This window comes from Dipodomys spectabilis, unplaced genomic scaffold, assembly GCF_019054845.1.
Source record: "Dipodomys spectabilis isolate Male_0828 unplaced genomic scaffold, ASM1905484v1 ptg000076l, whole genome shotgun sequence".
NCBI lineage: Eukaryota > Metazoa > Chordata > Mammalia > Rodentia > Heteromyidae > Dipodomys > Dipodomys spectabilis.
This window is the reverse complement of record NW_024870753.1, coordinates 9,869,418-9,897,210: the sequence shown is the minus strand read 5'-3', so window position 1 is coordinate 9,897,210 and position 27,793 is coordinate 9,869,418. Positions and strand designations below refer to the sequence as shown.

Sequence of the window (27,793 nt, the reverse complement as noted above, 5' to 3'; positions counted from 1 at the left end):
ATCTGCTGTTGTATGCCATAGATCTCTTGTATGGCATGTTCTAAATGTATGCTATTTCTAATATATAAGACAACTCAAAGAGGTTGAGATTAGACACAGAAAAACCCCAAGGTTTGCTCATTAACCAGTGGTAGAAGATCGCTCAGAAGTGCTAGCGAAATCTCCTGGCTTTGACCATGGCTTTTGCCCAACATTTTTCTTTTAGGTTCTAACATTATTTGTATTTCTCTCATTTTTGACACACTGAACTTACCTTTAATAAATTGTTGCTTTTTTGTTGCTGTTCTGTCCTTCTATCTGATCCTCTTGCTAATCTATCTGATTCTTTTGGGTTCTGTCTAGCCATGTTGGCACCTGCCACTCTTCTTGTCTTGTGCTGCGCAGATGAGGTACAAACAGGAATTTGCAGTCTGTTTACAGTGTGGTCCATACAATCTGTATCTAGACTTAGGGCTATGTAGCAGGTTGAATCAGTTCTTGGATACTCATCTTTAACACCCTGTGGCCTCTGACTTAAAGACAGTCCATATGCACACAAGGCCCCATGTCAACATGACATGGACAAGTATTTTGCAACTTCTCCTTTCACTGGAAATGCTGATTTTATTCCAGATCAGGGTTATTTTTCTATACCACAAACTCAGATTAAAGTGAGAAGTTTACCCCTTACATACTTTTTTTTTCATTTCCTGGAGTTTGTTTCAATAAATAATATTTTTAATGTGCTTCCCCTAAGGTTATCTTCCTTTAGTATGACTGTGTGTGAATGCCTAGAGTCCTGTATATTTATCACATTCAAATATATATATATATATATATAAATATATATATATAGCCTCCACATATGAGAGAAGACATTTTTAACACTAATTTACTAATTCATGCTATGGAAAAACTATCAGCTGAAGTGCACTTGTGGACTTAGATAATAAAGGAAATCTCTAAATACTCCTCTAATATCACTCTGTATGAAATTCCTTAAGAAAAGCATATCTGTTATAGTAGTTACCCATTTAGCTAAGTTTTTTGTTTTGTTTTGTTTTTGGGTCCGGTCGTGGGGCCTGAACTCTGGGCCTGGGCACTATCCCTCAGCTCTTCAGCTCAAGGCTAACGCTCTACCACCTGAGCCACAGCGCCACTTCCGGCTTTTTTTCTTTTTGCTTATGTGGTGCTGAGGAATCGAACCCAGGGTCTCAGGCATGCAAGGCAAGCGCTCTACCACTGAGCCACCTTCCCAGCCCATTTAGCTAAGTTTACAGAGGTCTATGATCTGTTTTGTATTTATAACTGCTTCAAGGATTAATTGAAAAGATTGTCATAGGATTTCCCCCTCCCTTTTGCTTTGAAGTCTTCAGTAGCACAGCCGTCTGTGCAGTCCTCCCAGGATACAGGGGCTTTGCTGCTTCTATATAAAATACGGGAAAAGAACCTTCAAGGGCTTTTCCTTGGTCCTCCCTGTATGAAATAGGGAACAAATGGGATTTGTTCAAATCTGATCAAGGGAATAAGCACAGGATGTCACTGTTAGATGATTGTGAGTCAGAGCCCTATTTATCACCTATCTTTTTAAGCTTCTCAGACTGTAAAATCATAATGTCATTTCAGGATCACTCATATCAGTGACAGTTTAGATCTAGTAAAAGGCGAAAGATGTAAACGATCTGAAGAGAAACCAGAGTATACAGCTTAGATCTAGTAGCCATTTTGTCCTTGCAAAATATGAGTACTCCTCTTTTCTCAGTTCCGTAACACACACACACACCTCCCCAATCCCTTCCCTGCCCTTCTTTCTCCTCCTGCTAGAAGTAGTTAGATGCCCACTGTCTGCCAGTCTCCTCTTTCTGTACTGTGGAAGCACTGGACTTTAGGGAACATGAATCCATAGGAAGCTCTATCCTATTGTCCCTAAAAACAAGTTTGGACTCTTTTTGAAACAAGAATAATAGATTTCTCTCTTCCTTTTTTTTTGGTCAGTTGTGGGACTTGAACTCTGGGCCTGGGTACTGTCTCTGAGCTCTTCAGTTCAAGGCGTGCCCTCAACCACTTAAGCCACAGCACCACTTCTGGTTTTCTGGTGGTTAATTGGAGACAAGAGTCTCATGGACTTTCCCACCTGGGCTGGTTTTGAACCGCAATCCTCAGATCTCAGCCTCCTGAGTATCTTCCTTCTTTATAACACATGATCCATGGAAATTGAAAAGTTTTGTATATACTAATTTCCAATATAAACATTTTTCGTATTGTTCCAAACTTGAGAATTAATCTGTTAAGTTTCACTTTATCATCAGACCACCACAATATGATAAATGTAACAGCAATAATGCAGCAAAGACAAGGATGGATTTATTCCAAATATCAAATGCTTTATTTTGAATAAGAAGAGTCATCCCTTGGATAGTTGTTTGTGTGTTCTGGAGACATTTCCCCTTTGGTGTAGGTTTATGTCTCTTGACTCTCTTTTGAGATATTCATCAATGAAGCTCAACTCCAGGATCAGACTCATCCTGTGGATGATCCTCTTTGCCAGACTGGCTTGGGTAGGCCTGTCAACCAGGAATCTGACCTTTATTTGGCCATTGATTGTGAAACTAAATTATATCATAATATAAAACACTATACTGTAAGTTATAAAAATGCAGAATAAAGTATAAATAGCAGGGCAAAGCATAAATAGTTCTGTGCATCTGTGCTTCTAGAAGTTAAATAAAATACTGAAAACAAATATATGGCTCTTGAGAAATACATCTTCCTTGGGCTCACAAAGCATCTTTCCCATGAACTCTGATGCAGCTTTTCATTTTTGTCTGCAGTTGAACCAGCTATTAGCTTTCTGGAGAGACAGAATTCGCTTTGTTTTAGCATCAAATTTGTATTGCCTTGTTCCATGAAAGAAATAAAAAAAACCTATAAGAAAAAAAAGAAATTTGCTATATTATACAAGTAGTTTCTAGGATTAACTTGAACTTGTGAGCACCACATGTTGCTACCACATATTTTAGACATCTGTTCTTCCAAATAGCAATACTAATGCAGTTACTATGACAACAAAGTGGAGGAAATCATTTGTATTCACTTACCATCTTTCTTGAAAACAGCATCAACTTTGTGGCCAATTCCAGGAAAGTCATATGCTATCATTTTGGGATAACCTGCATCCATGGACCGTTTATATTCATCATACCTGGTCAAAAAGGAATTTGGAATATCAGAACTGTCTGCTAAATACACACAGTCTAAAAATCATTTCAGGAAAAGTACCACAGCATGAATTTAATGAGAGATTTTCATCCTAGAGATTGGAGGAGGAGAACTAAAGCATTTGGAATACCCCTCTAAAATCCAACATCTAATTTTAATCATCCAGTATGTTCTATACTATGTAAGGTTCAGTGCTGGGAAAGCCAAGTTCCTTTTGGCCAGTGTAACTCCATGAAAACAAATGCCTCCATTTTGATACTTTTTTAAAGACTCAATACTACACACTGCCCTGTAGTCCTTGCTCAGACCTGTATGATCACTAGTTTCTAGGCCATGGACTAAATGGGTATAAGTGGGTGCAGTCACTCACAGAAAAGGCAACTGGCCAAGGCAATCTTAAACTCATCTCAGATTCTAAATAGAAAGACTTGGCATCCCATTTGTGTGTGTGTGCGTGTGTGTTTGTGTGTGTGTGTGTGTGTGTGTGTGTGTGTGTGTGCGTGTGTGTGTATGTGTGTATATGTGTGTGTGTGTATGTGTGTATATGTGTGTGTGTGTGTGTGTGTGTGAGTGTGACTTAGTCTTTACCTCCAGTACTTGTTAGCAACGAAGAAGTATGTTTTCCCAGTGTCTTCCTCCGAAACGGCAGCATCGATATGTTTCACAGTCCTGGGGAAGCTGAAAGAGCTGTAGATGTCCTTGGGGTATCCCCGGAGCACGTCCTGTCCCCGCACAGCCCAGTACTTACTCCCTGCCAATCAAACAGGAGATAGCCATGACAGCCTCTGGCTCCTACAGACAGTGAGCCACATCCCCAGCCGTTCTGAAGTCCCTCAGTACTGGGAAAGTATGCTAGCTGCAGATCGCAAACTCTCTAGGAAGAGAGTTTTTTTCTTTAAATATTGATGCTAGGATCTTACCCGTCTCAAACCAATTTGTATTTTTTAACATGTTGTAGGTGAGGCAAATCTACAACAAACTTTGGAGGGGACAGAACATCTGGTGGCTAGAGTTCACTGTGGTGCCTCAGTGATAGCGTGTTTCAAGTGGAATCCTGAAGGGGCAGAGCATTGGAGGCACTCATGGTGTAGAATAACTTGTGGTCCTGAATTCACATCCTGCCATCAGGTACAGTTCCAGATATGTGAATATATGCTGTCTACAGGCTGTACATTTACAGCCATTAAAGCCCCACTTTTTATAAACCAATGCTTAGGTCCTGAAGCCACAACTATTCAGGTATACCAAAATGCTTGCTCAGTAGCATGGGCATACTATTAGTATGCAGAAAAGAGCATACTAATAGTAAGTACAAACACGCTCATCATCAAAGAGATTTGAATAATGGAAAGAGTCCTGGATTGTAGTCCAGTAACAGCTCTGCTACCTGTGGACTCTGTATCCTCGAAGGAGAAAAGGAAACCATGTAAAGAAAATCTTTTATCCTCTATAAAATTAGACCATCTTTCAATTTTATTTCTGAGTACCCCCTAGCATATGGAAGGATTTTATACCTAATTTATACATAAAACCCACTTGAAAGTCCAAATTCATAAACAGACCCTGAGCAGTTCTATCTATCTACAGTCTTTTACTTTTTACTCATTCTCAATTCATGAGGTAATTGTAAATTAAGCTGATGGGCCCCTTTTCATTAGCACCTCTGATAAGGCTGTTAGGTTTTTCAAAGCCCCATGGAGCCATTGTAGCTGGTATGCTCATTATCCCACCTCAACCCAAAAAATGAATTCATAGACATGGTGACAATCTTCTGAAGCATTACCTTTGAAAAACCGGATTTCATCCCTCTCAGCAAGTTCATAAGCAGCTTCAATTCCACTTGGCAGACTTGGCCAGAAAACAGAAATGAAGTTGAGTTCGACTTCTGGGTAAACAGAATTGGCACGCATGTAGAACCTGATTTGAGAAGAGGAGAAAATGAGGTTTTTTTGTCTTATCCTTAGAAATCTCTGATTGACAGCCAGCTCCTTCTTGGCACTGGCAACCATGGTATACTTGGAAATAGTTAATATCTGCTTCTTCAAAGAAGGTGATAGAAGATCTGCCTATTTTCCTATGGAGAAACTCCTACCATGGCCAATTTTAAAAGTCACACTAGGGCACAATCATTTGATTTTTACAACAGTTTGAATGCATTAAGCATAAATAACCTCAAAAACACAAATCACACAATAAGTATAAGGTAATATTCTTTTTATTTTTATTCAACTATAACTTAATTTCTTCATATAATGTACTTTTAATAATGTCTCTAGTTCACAAACTACTTGGAAAGTTCATCACAAGTTAGGTTGGCTTTGGTTAGCTACTGGGAGAAAGCCATGGTACATTACCATGGGAATGTATCATATCTGGTGGGTAATAATCTCAAGACTGCTTGTTGATACCAAAACTTGTGGGCGCTCAAGTTTTAAATCTAAAACCCATTTTAAATCTAAAATGGTATATAATTTCATCACATAATCCATACATATCTTTGCCTTCTTTAAATCATTTTGTGATACCTTAATACCTAATACAGTGTAAATGCCAGAAGCAATTATTATATTTCATTAATGTTCTCATGACAAGAAAATAGTCTGTACATATTTTATACAGCTCCAATTTTAAAAGCTTGTTCATTGAATGCACAGAGGTACAGCTCCCAGGTGCAGAAGGCTGGCTGACTTACTGCTCAGCCTTTCCCTCCATCCATCATGCCTCATTACGAAAGTCCACATGAGGACTTGCTCTATGTCAACGTTGAGAGAGGAGGGTATCTGGGGCCACACGGTTAGTTACTGGCAAAGGTTAGTTTTATTTTTGGCTTATGCATCCACTCCCTTCTAGTCCTTGGATTAGAACACAATGCTGATTCCACAATTCATAAGGGACTATGAACTTGGCCAGGCAGAAGACACTGTCATTGGGCTGAGAGGAAAGATTTCTGGACTCCAGACCACATAGGAGACTGGCCTGGGTATCAGAACCTGACTTCTAGGGCCAGTCTTGCCTCTCCCTGGCTTGAGACTTGGGTAGCTCAGTTACTATCTCTGGCCTTCTGGGTTTTCCTGATACAGAGATGTGTAAGTGATCTCAGAGTCCCTTAATTGATCTTGTTGCCTGGAGTCATCTCTTAAATAACTGTCTGGCTAGGTTTATCTTGGTAAGACTGTTCTCTTAATACTAAGCCACATCAAGTCCTATGGTTACAACCAGTCTTATGTCACCTGTGACCTCTGTGACCCCCCAAGGTCTCTTTTCCCTTCTCTCTGCCTTACTTTACCCTTCAATTAAATCAGATTATATTCACTGATTTTTTTTTGGGGGGGGGTCTGGTCATAGGCCTGAACTCTGGGCCTGGGCGCTGTCCCTCAGCTCTTCAGCTAAAGGCTAGCACTCTACCACTTGAGCCACAGCGCCACTTCCAACTTTTTTTTTTCTGCTTATGTGGTGCTGAAGAATCGAACCCAGGGCCTCATGCATGCAAGGCATGCGCTCTACCACTGAGCTACCTTCCCAGCCCCATTCACTGATTTTTTTTTTACAACAATATGTTCTGAGAATCAAATGACCTGACTGATGAGGGAATAACAATATGTGAATATATTCATATGCAAATATATTTTGTATGCAGGCAGTTGCTACTGCATAATTATAGATGTGAGCAAATGCATAATTAGCCCATGTATTAGTGGCTCATAGAAGTAAGTGCAGAACATTACAAAGAAGTGAGAGCTGACCTGTCTTTGAAGAACATCAGTTCTCCCCTGATTGTAGTTATGGCATCAAAGGTTAGCTTGCTGTCACATACTTCCGGGGTCTGTGAGCCTGTTGGCTGGGTGGGATTTTTCGAAGGTCCTAAAAAAGAGAGCCAGAATTAGTTCTGACTAGTGTTGGAGAGCTACACAAGTTAAGGGGTACTTTGTCTGAAGTGGGTATGAAGACAGGTAGAGCGTTGTTCATGATGTTTTTCCTCTTACTCACCATATATGGTTTGGATTCCGTTAATGTCATCCTGAGCTAGCTGAACATCTCCACTGAAGATGTAGTTGGGGTACATCAATGCCCCAATATCCATGGAGTGAGAGAGTCCAAGGGAGTGGCCCAGTTCATGAGCAGCAACACGATACAAATTGTAATCTAAAATGGTCAATAAACCCATTTGCAATTATTTAAAATGTGTCAGTTTTGAGATGTTGCAGGAACAATCTACAACTCTATAGAGTCTAAGGAACATGTTTTCTTTTTCTTTTGAGATACACACACATATAACATTGTTTTTCTGAAGGTGGGAGGCATTAATATATTACTATATTAATAATATATTAATAATGAAGAGACATAGTCAAGCCTGAAGTGTAGGACTACACTGAGGGGATCAGGACAGCTTTACTGCCTGAGAGTGTAAGACAGATGAGTCAGTCTTGTTAATGATTAGCTGGTGCATTTTATTTCACAGAGAAGCAATGAAGTTATATTAACATTTAACATTTTCCCTTATTTACAAAACCATAAATATGTAGCTGCCTTTCCTCCTTTAAACTGTAAATTCCATTTAGGTGTCCACAAGTTAAAAAAATGAAAAATTTTAACAATTTCTTAATAGGAATTTTAGAGCATTCTATTTGTTGCTAAATTAATAGATAGAAACTAGCAGAAAAGATCCTCTGTTATTCTTTTCTAAATGTACCATTAACTTTCTGAGCAGTAACAGAAAAGTGCCTCCTTCTACTCATGAATCTATCAAATCAACCAGTATTACAGTAAAGCATGAAGGGTGAATCGAAACAAGCAAAACCAGCTGACTTACCTCTGTAATTGTTGGTCCACCTTTCATCTTCATCGAAATGAGCATCCCCTCCAATACCTGGGCCTGGTTGAAAAGCGTGAGCCAGGTTTCCTCCAGATCCATCAAAAGGAGAATTGTCATGATGATCTGCCAAAAAACAAAACAAAACAAAAAACCAAAGTCATCCACAGCTCCTTTAGCTCTCCTCTGAGGCAAACTCGGGAGGACAACCATTAGCTTTGTTAAGAAGCCACTTCTATGCAGTGTGCATGACCTTCTCTCCTTAGCTCAATAAAATCTAGTGCTTATCAACAAGAAAATCTAGCTGCAATCTGAAGAGATTTAAAGGCAGGGTGAAGAAGAGCCTACCTCCTCTGACAAAGGATATCATTATATCTGCTTGGCCGGCAGGGAGCTTGGTAAATGTCAGGGGTGTCACATTACTCCAGAGTTGAAAGGCTTTCTCTATGGCGTGGTCCACCTCTGCTTTGGACAAATCTGGCGTGTAGTTTTCGATCCTTAAAACAAAGTGAAATACAGAATAGGAAATAAAGTGAAACGGAAATCATTAGACCCAATTTCGTACCTACTTCTCTAATGGCAAATCATGCTCTCCGTCTGATTACCTGTAAGTCAGATCTGTGTTCTCCCAGCGAGGGTTCCCCTGGGTGAGAACAAACCGAGCCACGTCAGGCACCCCACATCTTGGCTGCTTCATCACCTTCATGGTCTCAGCATCTGGCTTCCCAGTCACTCGCAGCCCAAAGAATTCCTGCATTTGCTTCAGCTTCTCAACCACAGAACCACTGTTTCTGCGCCTTTCAATGTGTGTCCCCACATCCTTCAAATCATAGTATTTTTCCAGGTATTTCTGATAAAAGATAAAATAATTGAAGCACTAAATGGAAAACATTTCTCAGTTTAAAAAATTGACAGCATTTTTTAAGCCAAAATTGAGAGCCACTTTTAAAGCTTTCGTGTAGATATTTGTTGTTCTTATTCTTGTGGGAAAATGTACTTTCAGAGCAGAAATCTCTCCACCCTTAATTACGAAGAAGCTTGAGCTTCATAGTACAGCAGACTTTGTAGAGCAGGACTGTTGCACATCTACGATTTGTAAGGTGAGTGCTGCACCCTGCCTCTTCAGTTCCCTCTAGCCTCTGCCTGGAAAAGAGGGAGCCTGTGCTTGGGTGAATGCATTTTGAGGAGCATTCTGTTGCTGACAAAAAGCATTTGTCTTTAAAGGAAATCAGTCTTTAGCTACTACTATACTATGGTAGAAAAATGCAGACTGAAGACTTGTGTTCCTAGTGTGTTGTGTGCAGGGCAGCATTTACCTGGACTGTCTCCACATCTTGCTGTTGGGTTTCTGGAGCCACAGGGAAGCTGTGAGATCCCGCACCGCAGAGCAGAAGCAGAAGAAAAGTGGGGCATGCTGACCTCAATCTTCATTCGGGAAAACCAGTCAATGCCTCCCTATTGCCTTCTATTCTAGTCTGAGCTGGGAAGTTCTGTCTTTATATCCTAGAACTTCCAGAGAGCTGGAGGCTGTCTGACTCACGTTTTATAACATCCTCTTGATTAGCAACGAATTGCCTGAGCAATCATCATTTAAAAAAACATTTAAAAAAAAAAACCCAGTGACTCCAAGCAGATTATTTGAGTTAGCTGGGTGTGGCAATCAATCCAGTGATTAATATCAAACAGGACGTGTGAAACAGACCTTCTTGTTTTTGTTTTTTTTGGGGGGTCCGGTCATGGGGCCTGAACTCTGGGCCTGGGCGCTGTCCCTCAGCTCTTTAGCTCAAGGCTAGCACTCTACCACTTGAGTCACAGCACCACTTCGGCTTTTTTCTTTTTGCTTATGTGGTGCTGGGGAATCGAACCCAGGGCCTCAGGCATGCAAGGCAAGCGCTCTACCACTGAGCCAACTTCCCAGCCCCAAAACAGACATTCTTTACCATGTAAACAGTTGTTTTCTCCTGGTCATATCATCCTATCAGACAAAGACCCCTGTTCCATACATAGGTACACAGTATTCAATGGCCTTTTGAAAAAACAGGTTTTCTTACTTAATTGCAGGTCATAAAGTGCTTCTGATGCCTGCACACACCTTGCTCCCACGGCAGAGGGGGGAGTATCTAACACTAGTTGTGTGCAGTTGTGCAGTACTATAAGTACTCACTGGCTCTCCCAGGCTACCAGTGACTCCCCCTTTTGCCTTTGCTGTGTTACCTGAAATGCTAGTGCTAAACCACTTCATATTCATCCAAGACTAGGATGTGAGAGCCTTGCCCAAGATGACTTCTTTCACAGATGGACAATGAGCCAACTCCCTGCCCTGTGCAGAGCCTGCCCATCGACAGGACCCTGTCGGAACATTCAAGATGAGGTGGGGGCTGGCAAGAGACCAAGGCTGACTGTGGGGACTTATTTTTAATCACCCTTTCTCCTCTCAATGGGAGCACATCTTTGCTCAGTGGGGGTAGGTGCCACAAGTTTATTCTTTATGTATGCATCCACCCATGTACTTATACATTCAGTTTTGAAAGATAGTAATTTAACCTTTCTTCCACAGTAAAAGAGATGTATGGCTATCAGGTGAAAGATGCAGTCATGTTCCACATCAAACTGTCTTGGGTACCATTTGTGTTATCCCTACCACTCTTGGTCTATCTCCATAACTTCTCGGCTCCTTCCCCAACCTCCCTCCTTGACAATAGTTACGTGAGATGTAGAGTTTGAAAGCACTGGCCTTCCTCCACCTCCCTTCCTTTTCACTGTTCACCACTGATCCTCTTTGCTTTCTCAGGACTTTTCTCACCTGTGGATTTCTGTTTTCCTCACCATGCCGAGAAGAATCTCTTATTCATAAAGAGTGCTTCAATGTATGTCTTGGATTGATTTGAAAGCACCTGCTTCCTCTCTATAATCACCACAACTTCCTCATCAGTGTGGAGTAATATGGAATTCCAGAGAACAAGAGGAATTGGAAGAGACTCTCAGGAAAATGAATCTTCTTCTCATGGGCATCGGATGGGGGGATGGGATGGGAAGTGAACACAGCGCTGAGTGACCCCACACAGGGGCAGGAAAAGAGAGGGTCTCCGTTGACTGGGAGTCACACACTTGATGACCAGGGGCTCTGGAAGGAGTAGAAGAGGCAGCCCCCTTCCCCTTCTAGCTCCTCTGGGGCTTGGGAAACAAGGGTCACTAAGCAAAGTCACAAGAAAGGCATGTGACCACTAAGGATTGGGCAAGAACTCATAAATTTTCATGGAGAAGTGGCTCATAAATGTCCACACATTCAGCATTTTCAAACTTTTGTAAACTACTGTAGTTTACAAAAAAACAAAACCAAACCAGCAGTTTGCATGCTAGCTGAGTAGGGTTTTCCGGGGCAAGCTGGGGCCCAGACCCCTCCCACATCGCACCCACCCTGGTCTTGGGGTCAGTCTTGCAGCCATCGCCCTGAACACCAGAATGTTTCCTTATGTTGCAGGGCTGCTGACGTGGATTGGAAACTTGTTGCTTAAAATAGCTTCTTATTAAATTTCTTCCTGAAATAATTAAGGATTTTAAAATTAAGTTTTGAGAACATAAACAGCCTCAGGTTCGAGTGGTTCTGAATCCTGAAATTTTTATTTAAGTATTCATAGCAGAATTTCTGATATATGTATGTAACCTCTGGGCTAGGGCTTGTATGTGGTTATCTGACAGTAAAAAAACTAAGAGGAAAAAAAAAACCCATAAAAATCTAGAGCAGAAAGCTAGGGATCCAGATCCAATCAAATCTTGACCATGCTTAGATTTGTATATTTTATCTTAATCTTGTATTTTTTATTTTAATCTTGTTTCTTAAGTTCTATGCTTGGGAATGCGGCCTCTTCAGTTTTATTAATCCATTTGAGTTTCAGATTTTTTTTCTCACCTATTTTGGTCCTACAAGTCTTGAAGTAGTCTTTATTCTGAAATCTAAATACACAATACTATTTTGTTTTTGGAGTGACACATGGGGAAAATAAATTATTCTCTACTCTATATTCTTCCCATCTGTGGCCATGAGGTAGCTTTATGGCTAAACAAGGTGTGTTAGACATTTAATGGTTGTCAGATATTGACATTCAGGGTTATCCTCCAGCGGGGAATAACCCATCAACTATGAGTTCCCCTATCCCAGAACGTAAGGCATAGAGCCGATTCATGAATAGAGGTGTCTCTGACCTCTATGCAGACATGCACAATCTTGGGTATAGAAAATTTGGTTCCTGATAGAGAGAAAATGACTCAGGCACTAGACACTGGGATCAGGTTATTTATTTAAAACATTGTAGGTAGAATGTGGATACAATCACTGAGTGGATGTTATCTGGAACCTTGAATGTTATCTGCAAAAAGGAAATCATACTGCCTAGCCCAGTTATTCATGATGTCATTCAGCTGACTTTGTAAAACGAATAAGGACTTTGTAAGCTGAATCACTAGGTATTATAATTATTGTCTTCTAATGTTTGCTTCTCCACCGTTAGGATAAGCCTTACTTTCTCCTCTAGCTCATTCATTCATTCATTTAACAAAAGTCCATTGTTCCTTGAACAGCCCAGGCACTGTGTACCTTTGAGTTATTACTCTAGATGTTTTCTCTGCCTGAAAGACTGTTCCCATAGTATGGTTGGCAAGCTCTCTCACCTTCTCTAGTCCTTGTTCAGACATTTTCTTCTTAGTGAAACTCACTTCCATAACACTATTCAATATTGCACCCCCCATATTCACCTGTAGTTGTAATCCTCTTATCTCATTCTACTTTTCCTCTTTTCCATAATGCTTATCTCCTCCATCAAATGTATGATACAGTGTATTTATTTGCTATATTTATTGTCTATTCTCTGCCCTTTATGTTTATCTCCATATCAGCAACATCATTCCTAAATTGGGAGCTTCAAAAGGGTAGAAAGTAGCCAGGTACAGGGGCCTGACACCTGTAACTCTAGCTACTCAGGAGGCTGAGATCTGAGGATTGTGGTTTGAAGCCAGCCTGGGTAGGAAAGTTTGTGAGACTCTTATCTCCAATTATGCTAGAATTGAGGCTGTGCCTCAAGTGGTAGCATGCCAGCTTTAGGTGGAAAAAAAAAACCCACAAAGCAAAATGAAACAAAACTTTAGGTACAGCACACAATCCTTAGTTCAACCTTGACAACTGGCACACAAGAAAAGATATCAGTGTCTTTGTCCTTCCTCAGCTGAGCATAATTTTGACCAAGTTTCTGAGGACTGTGGTCTTGTGGTTATGACTCTCATCCACAAGGATATAATTTGAATATGAGCAGTTACAGGACCATTTTATCCTCTCTTAAGTCAAAAGATAACATGATATGATTGAAGTTCACTTGCAAGAAACAGGAGGAGGGCTGGGAAGGTGGCTCAGTGGTAGAGTGCTTGTCTTGCAAGCATGAGGCCCTGGGTTCAATTCCTCAGCACCACATAAACAAAAAGAAATAAGCCGGAAATGGCACTGTGGCTCAAGTGGTAGAGCGCTAGCCTTGAACTGAAGAGCTGAGGGACAGCGCCCAGGCCCAGAGTTCAGCCCCATGACCGGACCCAAAAAAAAAAAAAAAGAAACAGTAGGAACAGTTGGATGGTATATAATCTATTCTAAATCACTCTCAACCTACTCTTTTTGTCAGCTTGCTGCAAAGAGCTAACCTCCTCTTCTATCTCTTTTCCAGTTCAGTTATTCTTAGCACAAGCAATCTCTCCTTTCTCTACCCTTTCGTTGTTAATCACATTTCTAGGTTGATGTCAACTCAAAAGTAGAGAGGCCGCTGAGTGGATGAAAGATACGCCTGGGGTTAAGTCAGATGAATTAGATCTCTGGCTCTGTCTCTCCAGATGTACATGGTGACATTGTATGATCTCACTGAACACTAGCAATTTTTATAGAATGAGGTTAGTAATATCCACTTCATAGGCTAGAATTAAATAAGAAGGTTCATAAAAAGTATTTATCTTCTGTGTTAAGGTAGGATTAATAAAACATGTCAGCCTTTTAGTTGGATTTGTTAATGGACAAGGAATTTGCTTTTTGATTACTTATTGAGCTTTAGTTGTATTATAATTTCCTTAAACATACACTTTAAATTTAAGATCATTTTTTTGTTTCAGTACTAGTTTGAACTCAGTACTAGGTAAGCACTCTACCTCTTGAGCCACACTTTACTCTTCAAGTTTGACTTTCTAATTTTGTTTTTCTGTGTAGTGCTTGAAAAAAAAAAGCAAGTATCTCTTTTGCTACCTCTTCAATTATTAATTGATCAGTATAGTTAAAATGTGAAGTCTTTTCTCACTCAATGCTATTTCATTCACAAACAACATTTTCATGAGTACTTCAAACTATGTTTACATTAACATAACTCTTTCTTCAGGTAATTCAAATTTACTATACAGACGTAAATCTAACAAATGGAACATACATAAGTTCTTAAGTAACTCCCATTAATCTAATAAATCAAAGAACTGAATAAGTCAAGTTCTCATATGCTTTTCAAACATCTTAGAAACAGACAAAATAAATATACAGAGGTCACTACAACAGACTGATCGTAAAACAGCATATTATATAAAAAACCCTTCATCTCTTATTTTCTCATCTATGTCCCATCCACTAACCAGCCCACAAAAGGATCCTGGCTTCTGCTTTCCCCCCCTTCCCAGCTTCATGCGCTGGATTTCTTCCTGTAACTGCAAGCACATCATGTACCTAGGGCCAGACCTGCCCAAGGCAAGAGGAGCTGATTACCTATTAAACATTATTCAGGGAGTCAGCATCACGTCACCACCAGGCTGGTTCTGGCTTGACATGTCCTCAAGCCTGGGCTCAGGTAGGTGGCTTCTGTTGGTGTCAGTCAAACCCTGACCAATGGCTGGGCAACACACACACACATACACACATTCACATGCATATACTTTGATACACATGTGTGCATGCACATAGACCCACACCCACACTCACACATGTGTGAATACATCTCCCCCACACAGACATCCCCCCCTCCCCGCATCACCCTTGGTTTCATATATACACCCACACAGACATACATGTTCACAGCATATGAACACAGGCACCCTCTGTCTCTCACACACAGACATGACTTCTGGAACAAGAAAGCTCAGGGGAGATTTACAGACAGAAATAGTAGCAGGTTTAAGATTCCCCACTATTTATTACATTCATTATGAAAACCTACCTGGATCCTGTATTTTTAAGTAATGCTAACCAATAATCTCCTTCTACATAAACCAGTGATTTAGAACACTGGCCCTTGGGCTGTAGGAATTTTAAGCTACAGGACTGAGGAAGATCCAGCATAGAGACCATGTAGGATGTAGCAGGGCCTGTACTGCAGAATGGAGTAAAAACTAAACCAGATAAGACCACCCAGGCTGACTTACTGTGTGTTCCTCTAGACATAAGAACAAGATCTTTGAGACCAGGATGATATAAAATTAGAACCTGGCTATTTTCTGTGTCACCACAGCAAAGCTACTGATCCCTCCAAACTCCTACTTGTACAACACTGAGGCAAACCACCAGCCCAACTCCTATTATGTGGGTAAATGAACAGTCTATATCAGACTGTAGTCCAGTTTCTAATACAAAACAGTTGTTCACTAAATAAAAATGGTTTAGTTCCTTTTGTCCAATCAAGCAAAACCAAGTATAAGAACTATGAATCAGGTCTTCCAGCACAAGGAAAATGATTGTGCTTCCTCCTCAGTCCAACTTTCTCACTACTGCTTTCTCACTCCACCCCCAATTTCTCTTCGTGGTGGCTAGACAGATTGCTGCTGCAGTGTCTTGTCCTCTATTCCATTCCCTAACAGGGGAAATCCTCTGCAGCCTGATGGTGGGACTCAGTGATGACATGCTTAGTTAGAGAAGGTACAGACAAGAGCCTCAGAGCTGTCTTCTCATGGGTGGCTGGGGTTGCCTGGCTGGTTGATGCCTGGAACTACTTAGGGATTTTGCTGCTATGAGGAAAGCCTGGTGGGAGATGATTGTATAGAGAACAAAATCAAGGTAGTAGCAGAGTGAAGGAACCAGAATTTTCACACTGAACCTAAAACCTGCCTTGGTCCTGTACTTTTAAGTAATTCAAAACTGCCATTTCCTCTGTATGCACAGTTTGAATTTTCTTCTGCCTAACCAAGGCATTTTAACTACACTCTTCCACTCACACTCAAAATTGAGCTTTGTGACACCCCCTAGTGCTGGAGGTAGATACGCAACCTACAGTCCCCAGAGAAGTGCTCCTGTATAATCCCACTACTTAGCAAGTGGTCAGGCAGAGCCAAGAAATTATTTCCACACCAAGACACATTTTTGAGGGTGAAAGAGTCGCATCTGTACTGTCTGGCTTGTTATAGTTGTTATAATTCGTGTGGACACAGAAGACCCTCATGTGTGAGTTCTTACCCTGGTAACTCTCCTTTGCAGGGTGATAGGATCTGACCATTCAGAAGTGGTGTCTGTGGGGTATGAGGAATAAATTATTCTCAAGTGAATGGATAAATTTATAAAGTAAATGAGCTCTTACCGGGTACTAGGCATTGTGCTAGAGACACCACTTAGGGATGGTAACCCTGTTTTATAATTGCCATTTTCCAATGGACATTTCTCTCCAGATACAGACAGATTCAAAAGGAGTACAGCAGGAAGTTATAGAGGGTAGATGTGAGGAGATCTCACATATGAATAGAGTAGATGTGAGGAGAGCTGCTTGCTCAGGCAGAGATGAGTTCCACCGGGGGAATACGTAAGTCCAAGGAAAGAAGAAGGATTAGTATGATTTTTCACACGTCACCTCCAGTGGCCATGCATCTCAGGCTGTCTATGGCTCTGACTACCATGTAGCCAACAGGCAGAGCTACCTCTTGCCAGTAACTTGGTCTTGAAACATATAAGCCAACAAAACACTAAAGTGAAATAAGCAATAAATCATCTTTATTAAATAACAAGTCTGTATCCATACAATCATGCATCTGTTGCTCCCCACAAGCTCTTCACATAGGAGGCTCTGTATGATGAAGTGCAGGCTAAGCAGCAGTGCTCGGGAATGCTTTGTAATATTGTGATGTGACAGACAAGACCCACGAAGATCTGCTGCAGCTGGCACCAGAGAACACAAACCACCTCACGAAGAAGCATTATCTTCATTTAAAATGCTCGCATTTTACCTTCTATACATCTCTCCTAACAATGGAACCAGCTGTTACTCTTCAAAATATGAGTCACCTTCTTTGCATTTGGGTCAAACTCCAACTGTGAAGATCCACTGAAGAAATAGTAAAAGCCTGCAAATATAGGGACAAGAAACAGAACTTTTTCTAAAAGAAGAAATTTGGCAGCTTACAAATTCAGAATAAGAGATCACTGAAAGTAGGAAGTGTTTATAGAGTTTTGCTCAGTGCCAACACGATGTTCAGCATTTTACAAGATTTAAAAAAATGTATTGATGAGTTACCATCAATACTATCCAACTCCATTTCATCAATGAACAAGGGACTCAGATGTTTGTGTGTTTACTCAACAAGGAAGGAAGTGGGGAGGGGTAGGAGGAAGGAAGGACAGGCGGAAGGAAGGAAGGAAGGAAGGGAGGGATGGAGGGAGGAAGGAAGCACTGAAGCACTGTCCAGTTCTGTCTAACACAAAGTTCTTCCTGCGGATCTTCTGTGTAATAGCCTAAGGGGTATTTCTGGCCCCACAGAAGGAACCAGGCTCTTAAGAACACCCGAGGGTCCTCTCCCGTCTTGCCAGGTTACCGTTCAATAAAGAGCATCAGCTCCCCTGCATTGCCAGGTTACCGTTCAATAAAGAGCATCAGCTCCCACTCACTTTTATTTTTTTTTCTGGCAAGAAAGTAATTTTTATTGATTAAAACGATCATACTCCATAGCTCTAGTCCCCCTTCCCCCCCATTCTTTTTTTTTTTGGTCGGTCATGGGGCTTGAACTCTGGGTCTGGGCGTTAGCCCTCAGCTCTTCAGCTCAAGGTGAACACTCTACCACTTGAGCCACAGCACCACTTCCAGTTTTCTGAGTGGTTTATTGGAGATAAGAGTCTCTCGACTTTCCTGCCTGGGCTGGCTGGCTTTGAACCACGATCCTCAGATCTCAGCCCCCTGAGTAGCTAGGATTACAGGTATGAGCTACTGACACCCGGCCTCCCCCTTATTCTTAACAAGCTTCATGTTACAGATTGACATTTTCTCCTTTTAAAGAAGAAAGTGAGAGAATGGAATGATTGGTAATCCAGATACGGAGCAATGGAGCTTTCATAAACATTAAGTTCATGGCAATTGATTAATTCCAAGTTAGGGATTAAAAAAAATCTCAACAAACTCTTACCAAGCCAATAAAATGGGAGACCTGGACAAGATGAGGAATGGTTGGTAGTAAATGAGAATCAGTAGAAAAGCTGTCAAATTAGTATAGCATCTTTGCATTTTAAATATCTTACATACTAGATGAGCATGGGCTACTCAGGAAGCTAGCACTTATTTTTCATTAAAAGAAAAACCTCTTCCTCTTATTTTTCTCTTAACTTTGGCTGCAAGAATAGTCAATTACTTGCCATGAACTGATATGGTCAATCACAAATTTGGGGGTTCAGAATGGGATGGAATGGAAGAGAGGATCAGAGAGTGAGGAGCAGGCCCAGCTACTTCCCCGATGGGATTTCCATACCAGATTAAGAAAGGTGGTGGCTCAAGGTATGAGAGAGTGGCAGCTGAACATTTTGGCTTTATATGCGTGCATAAAAGAGAGATTTGTGCTATTTATCCTTGTGTTCCATGACAATTCATTTGAAGTAGTTGTATAACTGATTCAAAAGTAATGAATTGAAATTTTGATTTTATAATTAAAAACCCTGTTATTAACAGTTACTCAATTCTCTTCCTTCTCATACCATGGAGTATGTTAAGTGAACAAGTGCCAACAGACCAAATATCCCCTTACCAAATTGTTCAAAGACAGCATCCACCTTAGAGTCGACCCCTGGGAAGTGCTCGGCTATCTTCTTGGGAAAGCCTGGCTCCATGGACTGTCTCTTCTCATCAAATCTGCACAGAGTAAAAGAAGTAACCTATGGATGAACTTAAACGAAGTCATGTGCCGTGAGAAAATAGCACAACTTGTAGACACTAGGATGAAAATGAGCGCCTGGATCCTCCAAGTTATTTTCCGTGCAGGGTAAGAAAAGGCAGTTAGGTTTGGAGTTCAGAAAGGAAGACCCCATGGAGGTGGTGAGACTGAAGCCAGGCGTGGGGAACAGCCAGGATTTGAGTGGGTGGAAGAGAGAAAAAGGGGCTTCAGTAAGTCGGGGAGCAGAGCACAGGAAATGCTCATCTGTTGACATAGATTCTCTCAGGTGCACTTAAGAAATACCTGTTACTACATGGACGCAAGCACTCCCCACAGCTGTCTAGAGCTCAGCCCTCCCTTCTACTGAGAGGGACGCTGGGAAAAAGAGAGAGTGGAGAATGCTCCTAGAGAAAGGAGCTGATTTGCATCATTAGATGTATTGCCATTACCGCCAGTATTTGTCCTCCACAAAGAAGTAAGTTTTCTTCTTCTCCTTGTCAGAAATGGCTGCGTCAATTTTCTCCACAGTCGCTGGGAACCCCAGCGTGTGGATGCTTCTTGGGTAGCCAGCCTGTGCCTCGTGCCCTCGGATGGCCCAGAACTGACGGCCTGTTTCAAAACAAAGTCATTTTGAAATTACCACACCTAGGCAGTTTAGTTTTAGATGTACATTGTAGAACCTTCGATTTTCCTGGAGCTTCAGATTTAGACACACGTTCCTTAGTGGATATTGAACACAAAACATGCAGATTGAAAGCTCAAATGAGGGAATTTACAACTCTGAGCATCTTATTCTGTTTGTTTTTCCATTTGTAAAATATAAGTGAAGCAGTACCTATTTCCTTCCTCATTATTTTGGACTGAGGATCTTAGTAGTCAAAATTGGATATAGCTGAGAAATTAAAGTCTTACTTTCTTTTCTTTGTGAAGGGTTTTTTTGGTAGGACAATTTACCTTTAAAAATGAAGACAGTGTCTCTGCTAGCAACTTCATAGGCAGCATCTATGCTTGAAGGAAGGGATGGCCAAAATGAAGAGATCAAGTAAAATCCAGGCTCAATGGTTCTGAGAGACTGGCGCCAAAAATGCCTGAAATATATGTCAAAAGAAATGCAGATTGAAAGACCCGCTTCATCCGTGCTCTCCTGACCTCTTATTTTCTTGACATTGTTACAGACAGAAAGCAGGTATGCTGTCATAAGGATATCACCTTTCCATTTATTTTCAGAAGGCTGAAGCAGGCTTCAATCCTGTTTCCAGAGTAACACCAGTGTAAGCTTTAACTACCCACACACATACAGAACAGCATATGACTGAATTATTATTCCAACCTTTTGTAAAGGTGGACGGTGTGTGTGTGTGTGTGTGCTGTGTATGTATGCACACACACATGCATACACATGCAATCTGTATACATACACTTTGTATACAAATCCTAGAAGGACACAGATATGTCTTCTCCGTGCGTAAATATGGAAATTTGGTGGGGAACCAAAGCTTAACTCCTCTATGTAGTTTGAGGTTTTTTTTTTTAATCACATGTATGTTTATGCAACAGCAAGTAAATCAAATGATTAAATGTCGTATAGATTCTGGTCTCATTTTGAAAGGAAGTAAAGTTCTGATTCTAAAGTTCTACTTGTATCTTTTTGACAAGTAACTGTGACTAAGGACATTTGGGATAAACAATTCAAAGACAAGAGTCAAATTATCCTGAGGCTTCTGAAATGAATTTGACAGGCTGGGCATGGTGGCTGGTGGCTCCTGACTATAACCCCAGCTATTTAGGAAGTGTAAATAGGAGGATGTTGGTTCAAATTAGCCTAGACCAGGTAACAATGCACAACCTTATCTGAAAAGTGGTTCAAGTGGCAAATCACCAGCCTACCTCACAAGACCCCAATTTCAAACCTCAGGTTTGACCCCCTCCCATAAAGGTCATGATAGGTTCATGAAAATATGGAAAGGGTAGCACCAGATCTAAATGAGTTGCTATTTAATGTCCTTTCTAACGTTTTACACCAAAAGAATGGAAAGAGAAATAAGATTTTCTAGTCTGACCTGTCTTTAAAAAACAAGATTTCTCCCCTCAGGGTGCAGACCGCATCAAAGGACAGAGCAGGATCGCACTTGGCTGGTGTGGCAGGTTCCGGAGGGCTGGGTACCCGGGGGGCCTCTGGAGAGGAAAGGGAAGGCCCTAAAGGGAGCAGGTAGAGGAGGCGTGCATTAGGAGAATGCCAGACATTCTCAAGGTGTCATGAGCTCAATCACTAAGACTTTATGCAACATCTTTGACAGCTCTGATGCCTCTTTTTTCCCCAGCATCACCTACCATAGAGAGACTGGATGCCATTCACGTCATCCTGAGAAAGGCGGAAAGTGGCCAGGTCAGTAAAGGACTTGTAGACAGGAAACATCAGAGCTTCACTGTTTGCCGAGTGAAAGAGGCCCAGAGAGTGGCCAAGTTCATGAGCAGCAACCAGGAATAAATTGGTCCCTACTGAAAAAAATCATAAATAATAGTTTCTTATTCTTTAAATAAATGTACATTGCACAGGTCGGTTCTACATTGTATTTATGCACTTCCTGGAACCACATAGGACCTTTCCCCTCCCACTGTGTTTGTTTTTTCCTTGAGCAATTTTGGCCGATTGCATAACGGAAAGCCAAGTGTATTTTAAGACTCATACTTGCAATCCATCTTTGAAAGTACCCAGTCATATTCAACTGGCCCTCTCTCCCCAAGTGCCTCTTAACTGCAGGAAAACCAGAAGGCTGAAGCAGGCTTCAATCATGTTTCCAGAGTAACACCAGTGTAAGCTTTAACTACCCCCACACATACAGAGCAGCATATGACTGAACTCTTATTCCAACCTTTTGTAAAGGTGGACGGTGCAGGAAAACCAGGTATACTTTTTGAACTTACTTAGGTAGAATATCAAAAATATTTCTCTTCTATTGTCAGTGAAAAGATAAACAATATTCTAGTATATTATTATTCTCAGTGGCAATCTCAAACAAATCTGAAATCCTTAAACTACAGAATCCTGCTGATTTCTGTTGAAATGTTTGTAATCTGAAACCTTTAAGCAGCCAAGATCCTGCTACTTTCTCTGGAATATAGCCTGCATGATTTCAGCCTCCTCATCATTAATGCATACACTGAGTCAAAAAAGATGAACAGCAATAGATGTCATGGGACTTGCAAGATTGCTTTAGAACCCAACATGCCCAATCCTGACTACCTTTGTCATAAAAGAGGCTTTGACATACAAGCACTAGTAGTATTCAGATACTTTTCTAAAATTGGAAGGCATTCGGTAATTACGGCTGACAAAGCAAATCTACTTTTGCAAGTATTACTTGTGTATCTTGTGACCCTAAGAGTCTTTATGGGAAAGTTCCTTTGCAGAAAGGAACAAACTTCATCCAGCATGAAACTCCCATTTGTTTTCTACATATTCTGTGTATCTTCATTGCAAATCCCAATCAAATCTCATAAGAAGTACTGTTCATTTCAGCCAACTTCTTGAAAACTTTGGCAACTATTCCTAAAGTTATGAACTGAAAAAAAGAAACACTCTTCTATCTAACAGTTAGTTCATTGTACTCAGAGGTTAGTTTCTTTCCTTCAGAAATCCCTAAAAATTCTTCATAACCTTGAAGTCACAAAAATGTTAGCTTAGCCAGAATAAAAGAAAAAAAACCAAGAGAGCCCCAGTTTTTGGAATTTAATTCTGATTTCTGTTTTAAAGTATAAGTAGCAATTACATAAACAATACCTGGGATGTATTTTAGTAAAAATGTATTGCAATACCATCATCCTTTGGATATCTGCAATTTGTGATAATGAGACCTTGTTTTTTTTTTTTTACCTAATAGTGGCCCTTAGATCACACAAGGTCCAAAATTGTTAAAGAAATAATTTAATGATGTTTCTAACATTGGGTATTAGCAGAACAGGGAATAAACTATTTTAAGCATTAGAAAGAGCATCCATCCCCCATGGTATAACCCCTGTTTTCACTGTACTTGATGTTGGTATAATTTGGGGAGCAGAAGGGAAAAACAAATTGTTTAAATAGGGATACAGGTGGACCCATTACAACAATGAGATGTACAAGATGCTATGTTGAAAAACAAACTTTACAATTTAGGCCGGGAGGGGGGTGAGGGGTGGGGGGTGAAATGTAGTTGTGGAGATGAGAGGGATGGGATGGTAGGGGAAAAACAAAGGAGGAGGCAACAATGTTTGATAAGAAATGTTCTCATTACCTTGCTCATGTGATTGTAACCCCTCTGTACAGTATTTCCTTTTTTTTTTCTGTACAGTATTTTCACAATAAAAAAACTTATTTAAAAAAAGAAAGTGCATCCAGTAATATTTAACATAAAAACCTTGTCTATAGATTCCTGATCCATTAGAAAACAGAAACATATAATTTCTTCAGTGTGCTGAGTTAGTAGGAGTTTTCTAAATGTAAAAGGAAATTGACACTACGTCGGTCTCTGAGCTGTACCACACCAACCTCTTGTATCATCTGTCCATCTCTCATCATCATCAAAGTGAGCATCTCCATTAATGCCTGGCCCAGGGGCATAGGCATGAGCCAAAACCATTCCAGGTCCATCAAAAGGGCTGAAGTCCCCATGTTCTAATAAGAAGAAAAATCACCAGAAAGATAGGGAATTAGGATCTCTTTTGACCCATTTTCATATAAATGTGGAATTTCCTTTAGGAGAGTTGTTTTTTGCTTTGCTTCTTTACCTCTAACGGCGAAGGATATCATGATGTCAGCCTCTCCCGCATACATCCTGGAGAATGTGAGTGGAGTCACCTCCGCCCAGACTCTCAGAGCTTTCTCAATGGCAGAATCCACCACTTGTCTTGGCAAATCTGGCGTGTAATTCACAATCCTGGATGAGAAAAATCGAGAAAGGTGGCATTGGTTCCTGTGACACAGACGATGAAGTTACAGTGTTCTGTGAAAACCTTGGACCCATTACCTGTAGGTGAGGTGATTTTTCTGCCACTTTGGTGTGCCAGGAAAGGTGGTGAAGTGACCAACGTCAGGAACGCCACACCTGGGCCTGCCCATCATCCTCATCGTGTCGGAGTCCAGCTTCCCTGTCACCTCCAGCCCCAGGAACTTCTGCATTTCTTGGATTTTTTTAACAACGGGACTACTGTCCTTTCTTTTAATAAATTGTTTGACATCTTTTTCAAGGTTGTAGTAGTTTTCTAGGTAATGCTAATAAAAAAAAAGTATAGCTTTTAGGTCATTTTAAAAATAATCTTTAGCCATAACTACTTATAGAACTTTTCTACATTTGCTCACTTTTCAAAGTATTTCTCTAGTTTTCTGAAATAATAAATGCCATTTCATTTAATTTCTCAGTGACAGATTTTCTTGCCTTTGCTTTATCTTTATAACTACAGGCCCTTGTACTTAGTTTGAATTTGCTACTAAAGCAATGAAAGAAGTGGGAAATTGAGACAAATATCCAGTGTCTTTATGAGTGGAAAACAAAATAAACCAATAAACCTCTATGAGCATATTATTGTACATCTTAGACAAATTTCTTCAATTTTCCACTTTCTACTTCTCACAAGGATCTGGCTTACAAAAAAGAAGTTGGATAAATTCCTTTTTATAAGCATAACATCAGAACTATAAATGCTACATTGGGGTAAAGTAACCAAAGAAGTTCCAAAGAAAGACATCCATAAACTCTTTATTTGTTATTCTTGTGCTTTACCCAATGCTGCTATTCCTGTGATGCTGAGTGATTTTGGAAGAAAAACCTCCTCATATATTTATGACCTTTGTTTCTCCCTACATAAAATGAGGAGCTTGGGGAATAGGCTATTAAAACCATTTCCGTACCTGATATTTTATAACTCACTACTCTGAAGCCATTCCCATATTATAAGTCAGTATGATTTATGGTAGGCAGAGATGTTTCCCAGTGGGCCCTGCCCAGGAGTGATGGCTTCATCCCTTCATTACCTGAACAAGGTCCATGCTTCCTTCCTCACCCCTTGCAGGTCCATCTAATGGGTACCCAGAGCAAACTCCCACACACAGCAACAGCAGGACTGGAAGATTCTTCATTTCCACTGGCTTGCCTCAGGTCTCTGTTGCCTTAATGCCTGTTCTCTGCCTACTTCCTTCAAGGTCTACATTCTGGAGTCCAACTTTTATAGAGAGATAATGTTTGTTTGGATCACTGACAAGCTGACTCATCATTGCCCTCATCCAAATGGTGGAGAACCCTTTCCAGAAATTCCAAATTCAAAGATGATATAATCTACTAACTCCTCTCAACCTTCCCAATTTTGCAAGACAAAATAGTGATTAATCTCCAGGAAATGTTTCCTGTCTTGGCAAAAGAGAGAAAACAGGAGCGTATTTTTTTGATGCTGGAAAAATTGAGTGGAATTCACTGGGAAATTCATGTATGTGTATTTGGGAAGAGAAATGGACTGATTTGGTGGAACAGCAGAATTATGCAGAAATTTTAAAGACTTAAAGAGAAACTTCTCTGAAGAGGAAAGAAGGATGGCCAATAGACACATGAAGAAATGCTCAACCACCCTAGCCATAAAAGAAATGCAAATCAGTGGCTATAATCAAGAATTCTAATAACAACAGATGCTGGAGGGGATGTGGACAGAAGGGAATTTTACTGCATTGTTGGTGGGAGTGTAAACTTGTTCAGCCACTTTGGAAAGTAATATGGAGGTTCCTCAAAAGACTCCACTTAGAGCTCCCCTATGACCCAGCAATCCCACTTTTGGGCATTTACCCAAATCATCACAAACAAGACCACACGAAAGCTACCAACACAACTGTATTTATTGCAGCATTATTTACCATAGCTAAGATATGGAACCAATCCAGATGACCCTCAGTAGATGAATGGATCAAGAAAATGTGGTATATATACACAATGGAATTCTATGCCTCCATCAGAAAGAATGACATTGCCCTATTTTTAGGAAACAGAAAGACTCAGAAAAAATTCTATTAAGTGAAGTAAGCCAGGCCCAAAGAAACATAGGTCCCATGGTTTCCCTTATTTGCAATTACTAGTATATGTCTGAGACAAGCAGAAACAGTCAGATAAGTTGATGTTAGGTGAAATGAACCCCAAGATAAAGACTCAAATGTTTTTTCTTTCTTGTGATTGTTTCTAACATATTTATAAGATAATTTTTTTTGTTGCTTTGTATGTCCTTCCCCCATGGTATAACCCCTGTTTTCACTGTATTTGATGTTGGTATAATTTGTGGAGGGGAAGGGAAAAAACAAATCATTTAAATAGGGATGCAGGTGGACCCATTGCAACAATGAGATGTATAAGATGTTATATTGAAAAACGAACTTTACAACTTTGGCGGAGGGGGGCAGTAATGGGGGAGAAGGGGGGGTGCAGATGGGAAGGGATGGGAAGGGGAAACAAAGGAGGAGGTAACAATGCTTGATAAGAAATGTACTCATTATCTTGCCCATGTAATTGTAACCCCTCTGTATGGTATTTTCACAATTAAAAAAAAACCAAGTTTTTGTGAAGAATCTATATTAAAATTGAATATAACAAGATGGGAGTGAAAAGTTGTTCATGCATAATTATAGTCTATAGTGTATGCTATTAAACTCTGTAAATACAGGACATACTACCTAATGGAATATTGGAAGGAAATTTTTAGTTTTTGCATTTTTTATTTGAAATGTCCACAATACCTGATTTGTACTTGACCTAGCTAGCCCTTTCTGGATGGCAAAAAAATGAAAAGATCTCTGAAGAGAGGGATATATAGCTCTTGGGGGGGTTAGTTTTAATTTTATAATCAACAGCTATTTTCGAAATACTGGTAGAATTCAAATGAATGACATTGCTCATTGGACTGAAATTCTGTTTTTATCTTATAGACTTTTCTTTTTTACTTTTCTTCAACTTCTTTACCATACTCTAAAATTCAGATTGGTACATGATTTGAAGTAGGGGAAAAAAGCCATCTTAAGATCTTTATTTATGCCCTTTTGGTTTCTTCTTTTCTTTTTTTCCTTTTCCCTGCCCTTCTATCTCTTCCCCTCCCCTTTCCTCTCTTCTCATTTCCCTGGCTCACAAGTATGATGTTAATCGCATTACTGGTGCATAATAAATGATTGTAAGGAAGATCTTTTACTGTGTACCAGTAACATGAGCAACATTTCGTTGAACTTTTTATACCTGCTCCTGCTCACTTCCTTATTCTTCCCTGATTACCAGGTGGTAATATTTTGCTTTTTAAAATTTGTTTGCGTCTTTGAACATTTGTTTACCAAAGGACAGAGCATGCTGGGAATGACAATTAAGCAAAATGATAAGCTGAAGACTAGAGATATTACTCGTAATTATTCAGGGCTTTTCAATACTCTTCAAATGGATTGTTGGCAAATTAGCCAAGGTATTTATATACATATTTGGGTGTCATAAAAATCTGATTTCTATGCTTATGAGTCTCACAGAGAAGGTGGATGAGCTCTTACTGTTTCTGAAACAACCAAGGTAAAGATTGAGATGAGGTAGCAACCTAGCTTTACTCTTTTGGATTTAGGCTATAACCTGGGGATTTGGGCCAATGTAATACTGTTTGGTTGGGGTGTGGAAACAG

At 40.3% G+C, this 27,793-nt stretch overlaps 2 protein-coding genes across 2 annotated transcripts; both read right to left on the bottom strand.

The window, feature by feature from the left end:
* Positions 1 to 2,495: 2,495 nt before the first annotated feature.
* Mmp1 (matrix metallopeptidase 1) lies at positions 2,496 to 8,861 on the bottom strand. Its single transcript, XM_042683010.1, has 9 exons — positions 8,617 to 8,861; positions 8,360 to 8,508; positions 8,012 to 8,137; positions 7,186 to 7,341; positions 6,942 to 7,059; positions 4,982 to 5,115; positions 3,787 to 3,949; positions 3,078 to 3,181; positions 2,496 to 2,904 (listed from the first exon to the last, which is right to left on the bottom strand). Exons 1-9 carry the CDS (start codon positions 8,766 to 8,768, stop codon positions 2,795 to 2,797), a joined length of 1,212 nt encoding a protein of 403 aa, XP_042538944.1. The 5' UTR covers positions 8,769 to 8,861; the 3' UTR covers positions 2,496 to 2,794.
* Positions 8,862 to 17,013: 8,152 nt separating this feature from the next.
* Mmp3 (matrix metallopeptidase 3) lies at positions 17,014 to 25,282 on the bottom strand. Its single transcript, XM_042682838.1, has 10 exons — positions 25,143 to 25,282; positions 24,139 to 24,383; positions 23,900 to 24,048; positions 23,661 to 23,786; positions 21,464 to 21,631; positions 21,193 to 21,328; positions 20,087 to 20,220; positions 19,582 to 19,741; positions 19,007 to 19,110; positions 17,014 to 17,341 (listed from the first exon to the last, which is right to left on the bottom strand). The coding sequence occupies exons 1-10, from the start codon at positions 25,245 to 25,247 to the stop codon at positions 17,241 to 17,243; spliced, it is 1,428 nt and encodes a 475-aa protein (XP_042538772.1). The 5' UTR covers positions 25,248 to 25,282; the 3' UTR covers positions 17,014 to 17,240.
* Positions 25,283 to 27,793: the final 2,511 nt, after the last annotated feature.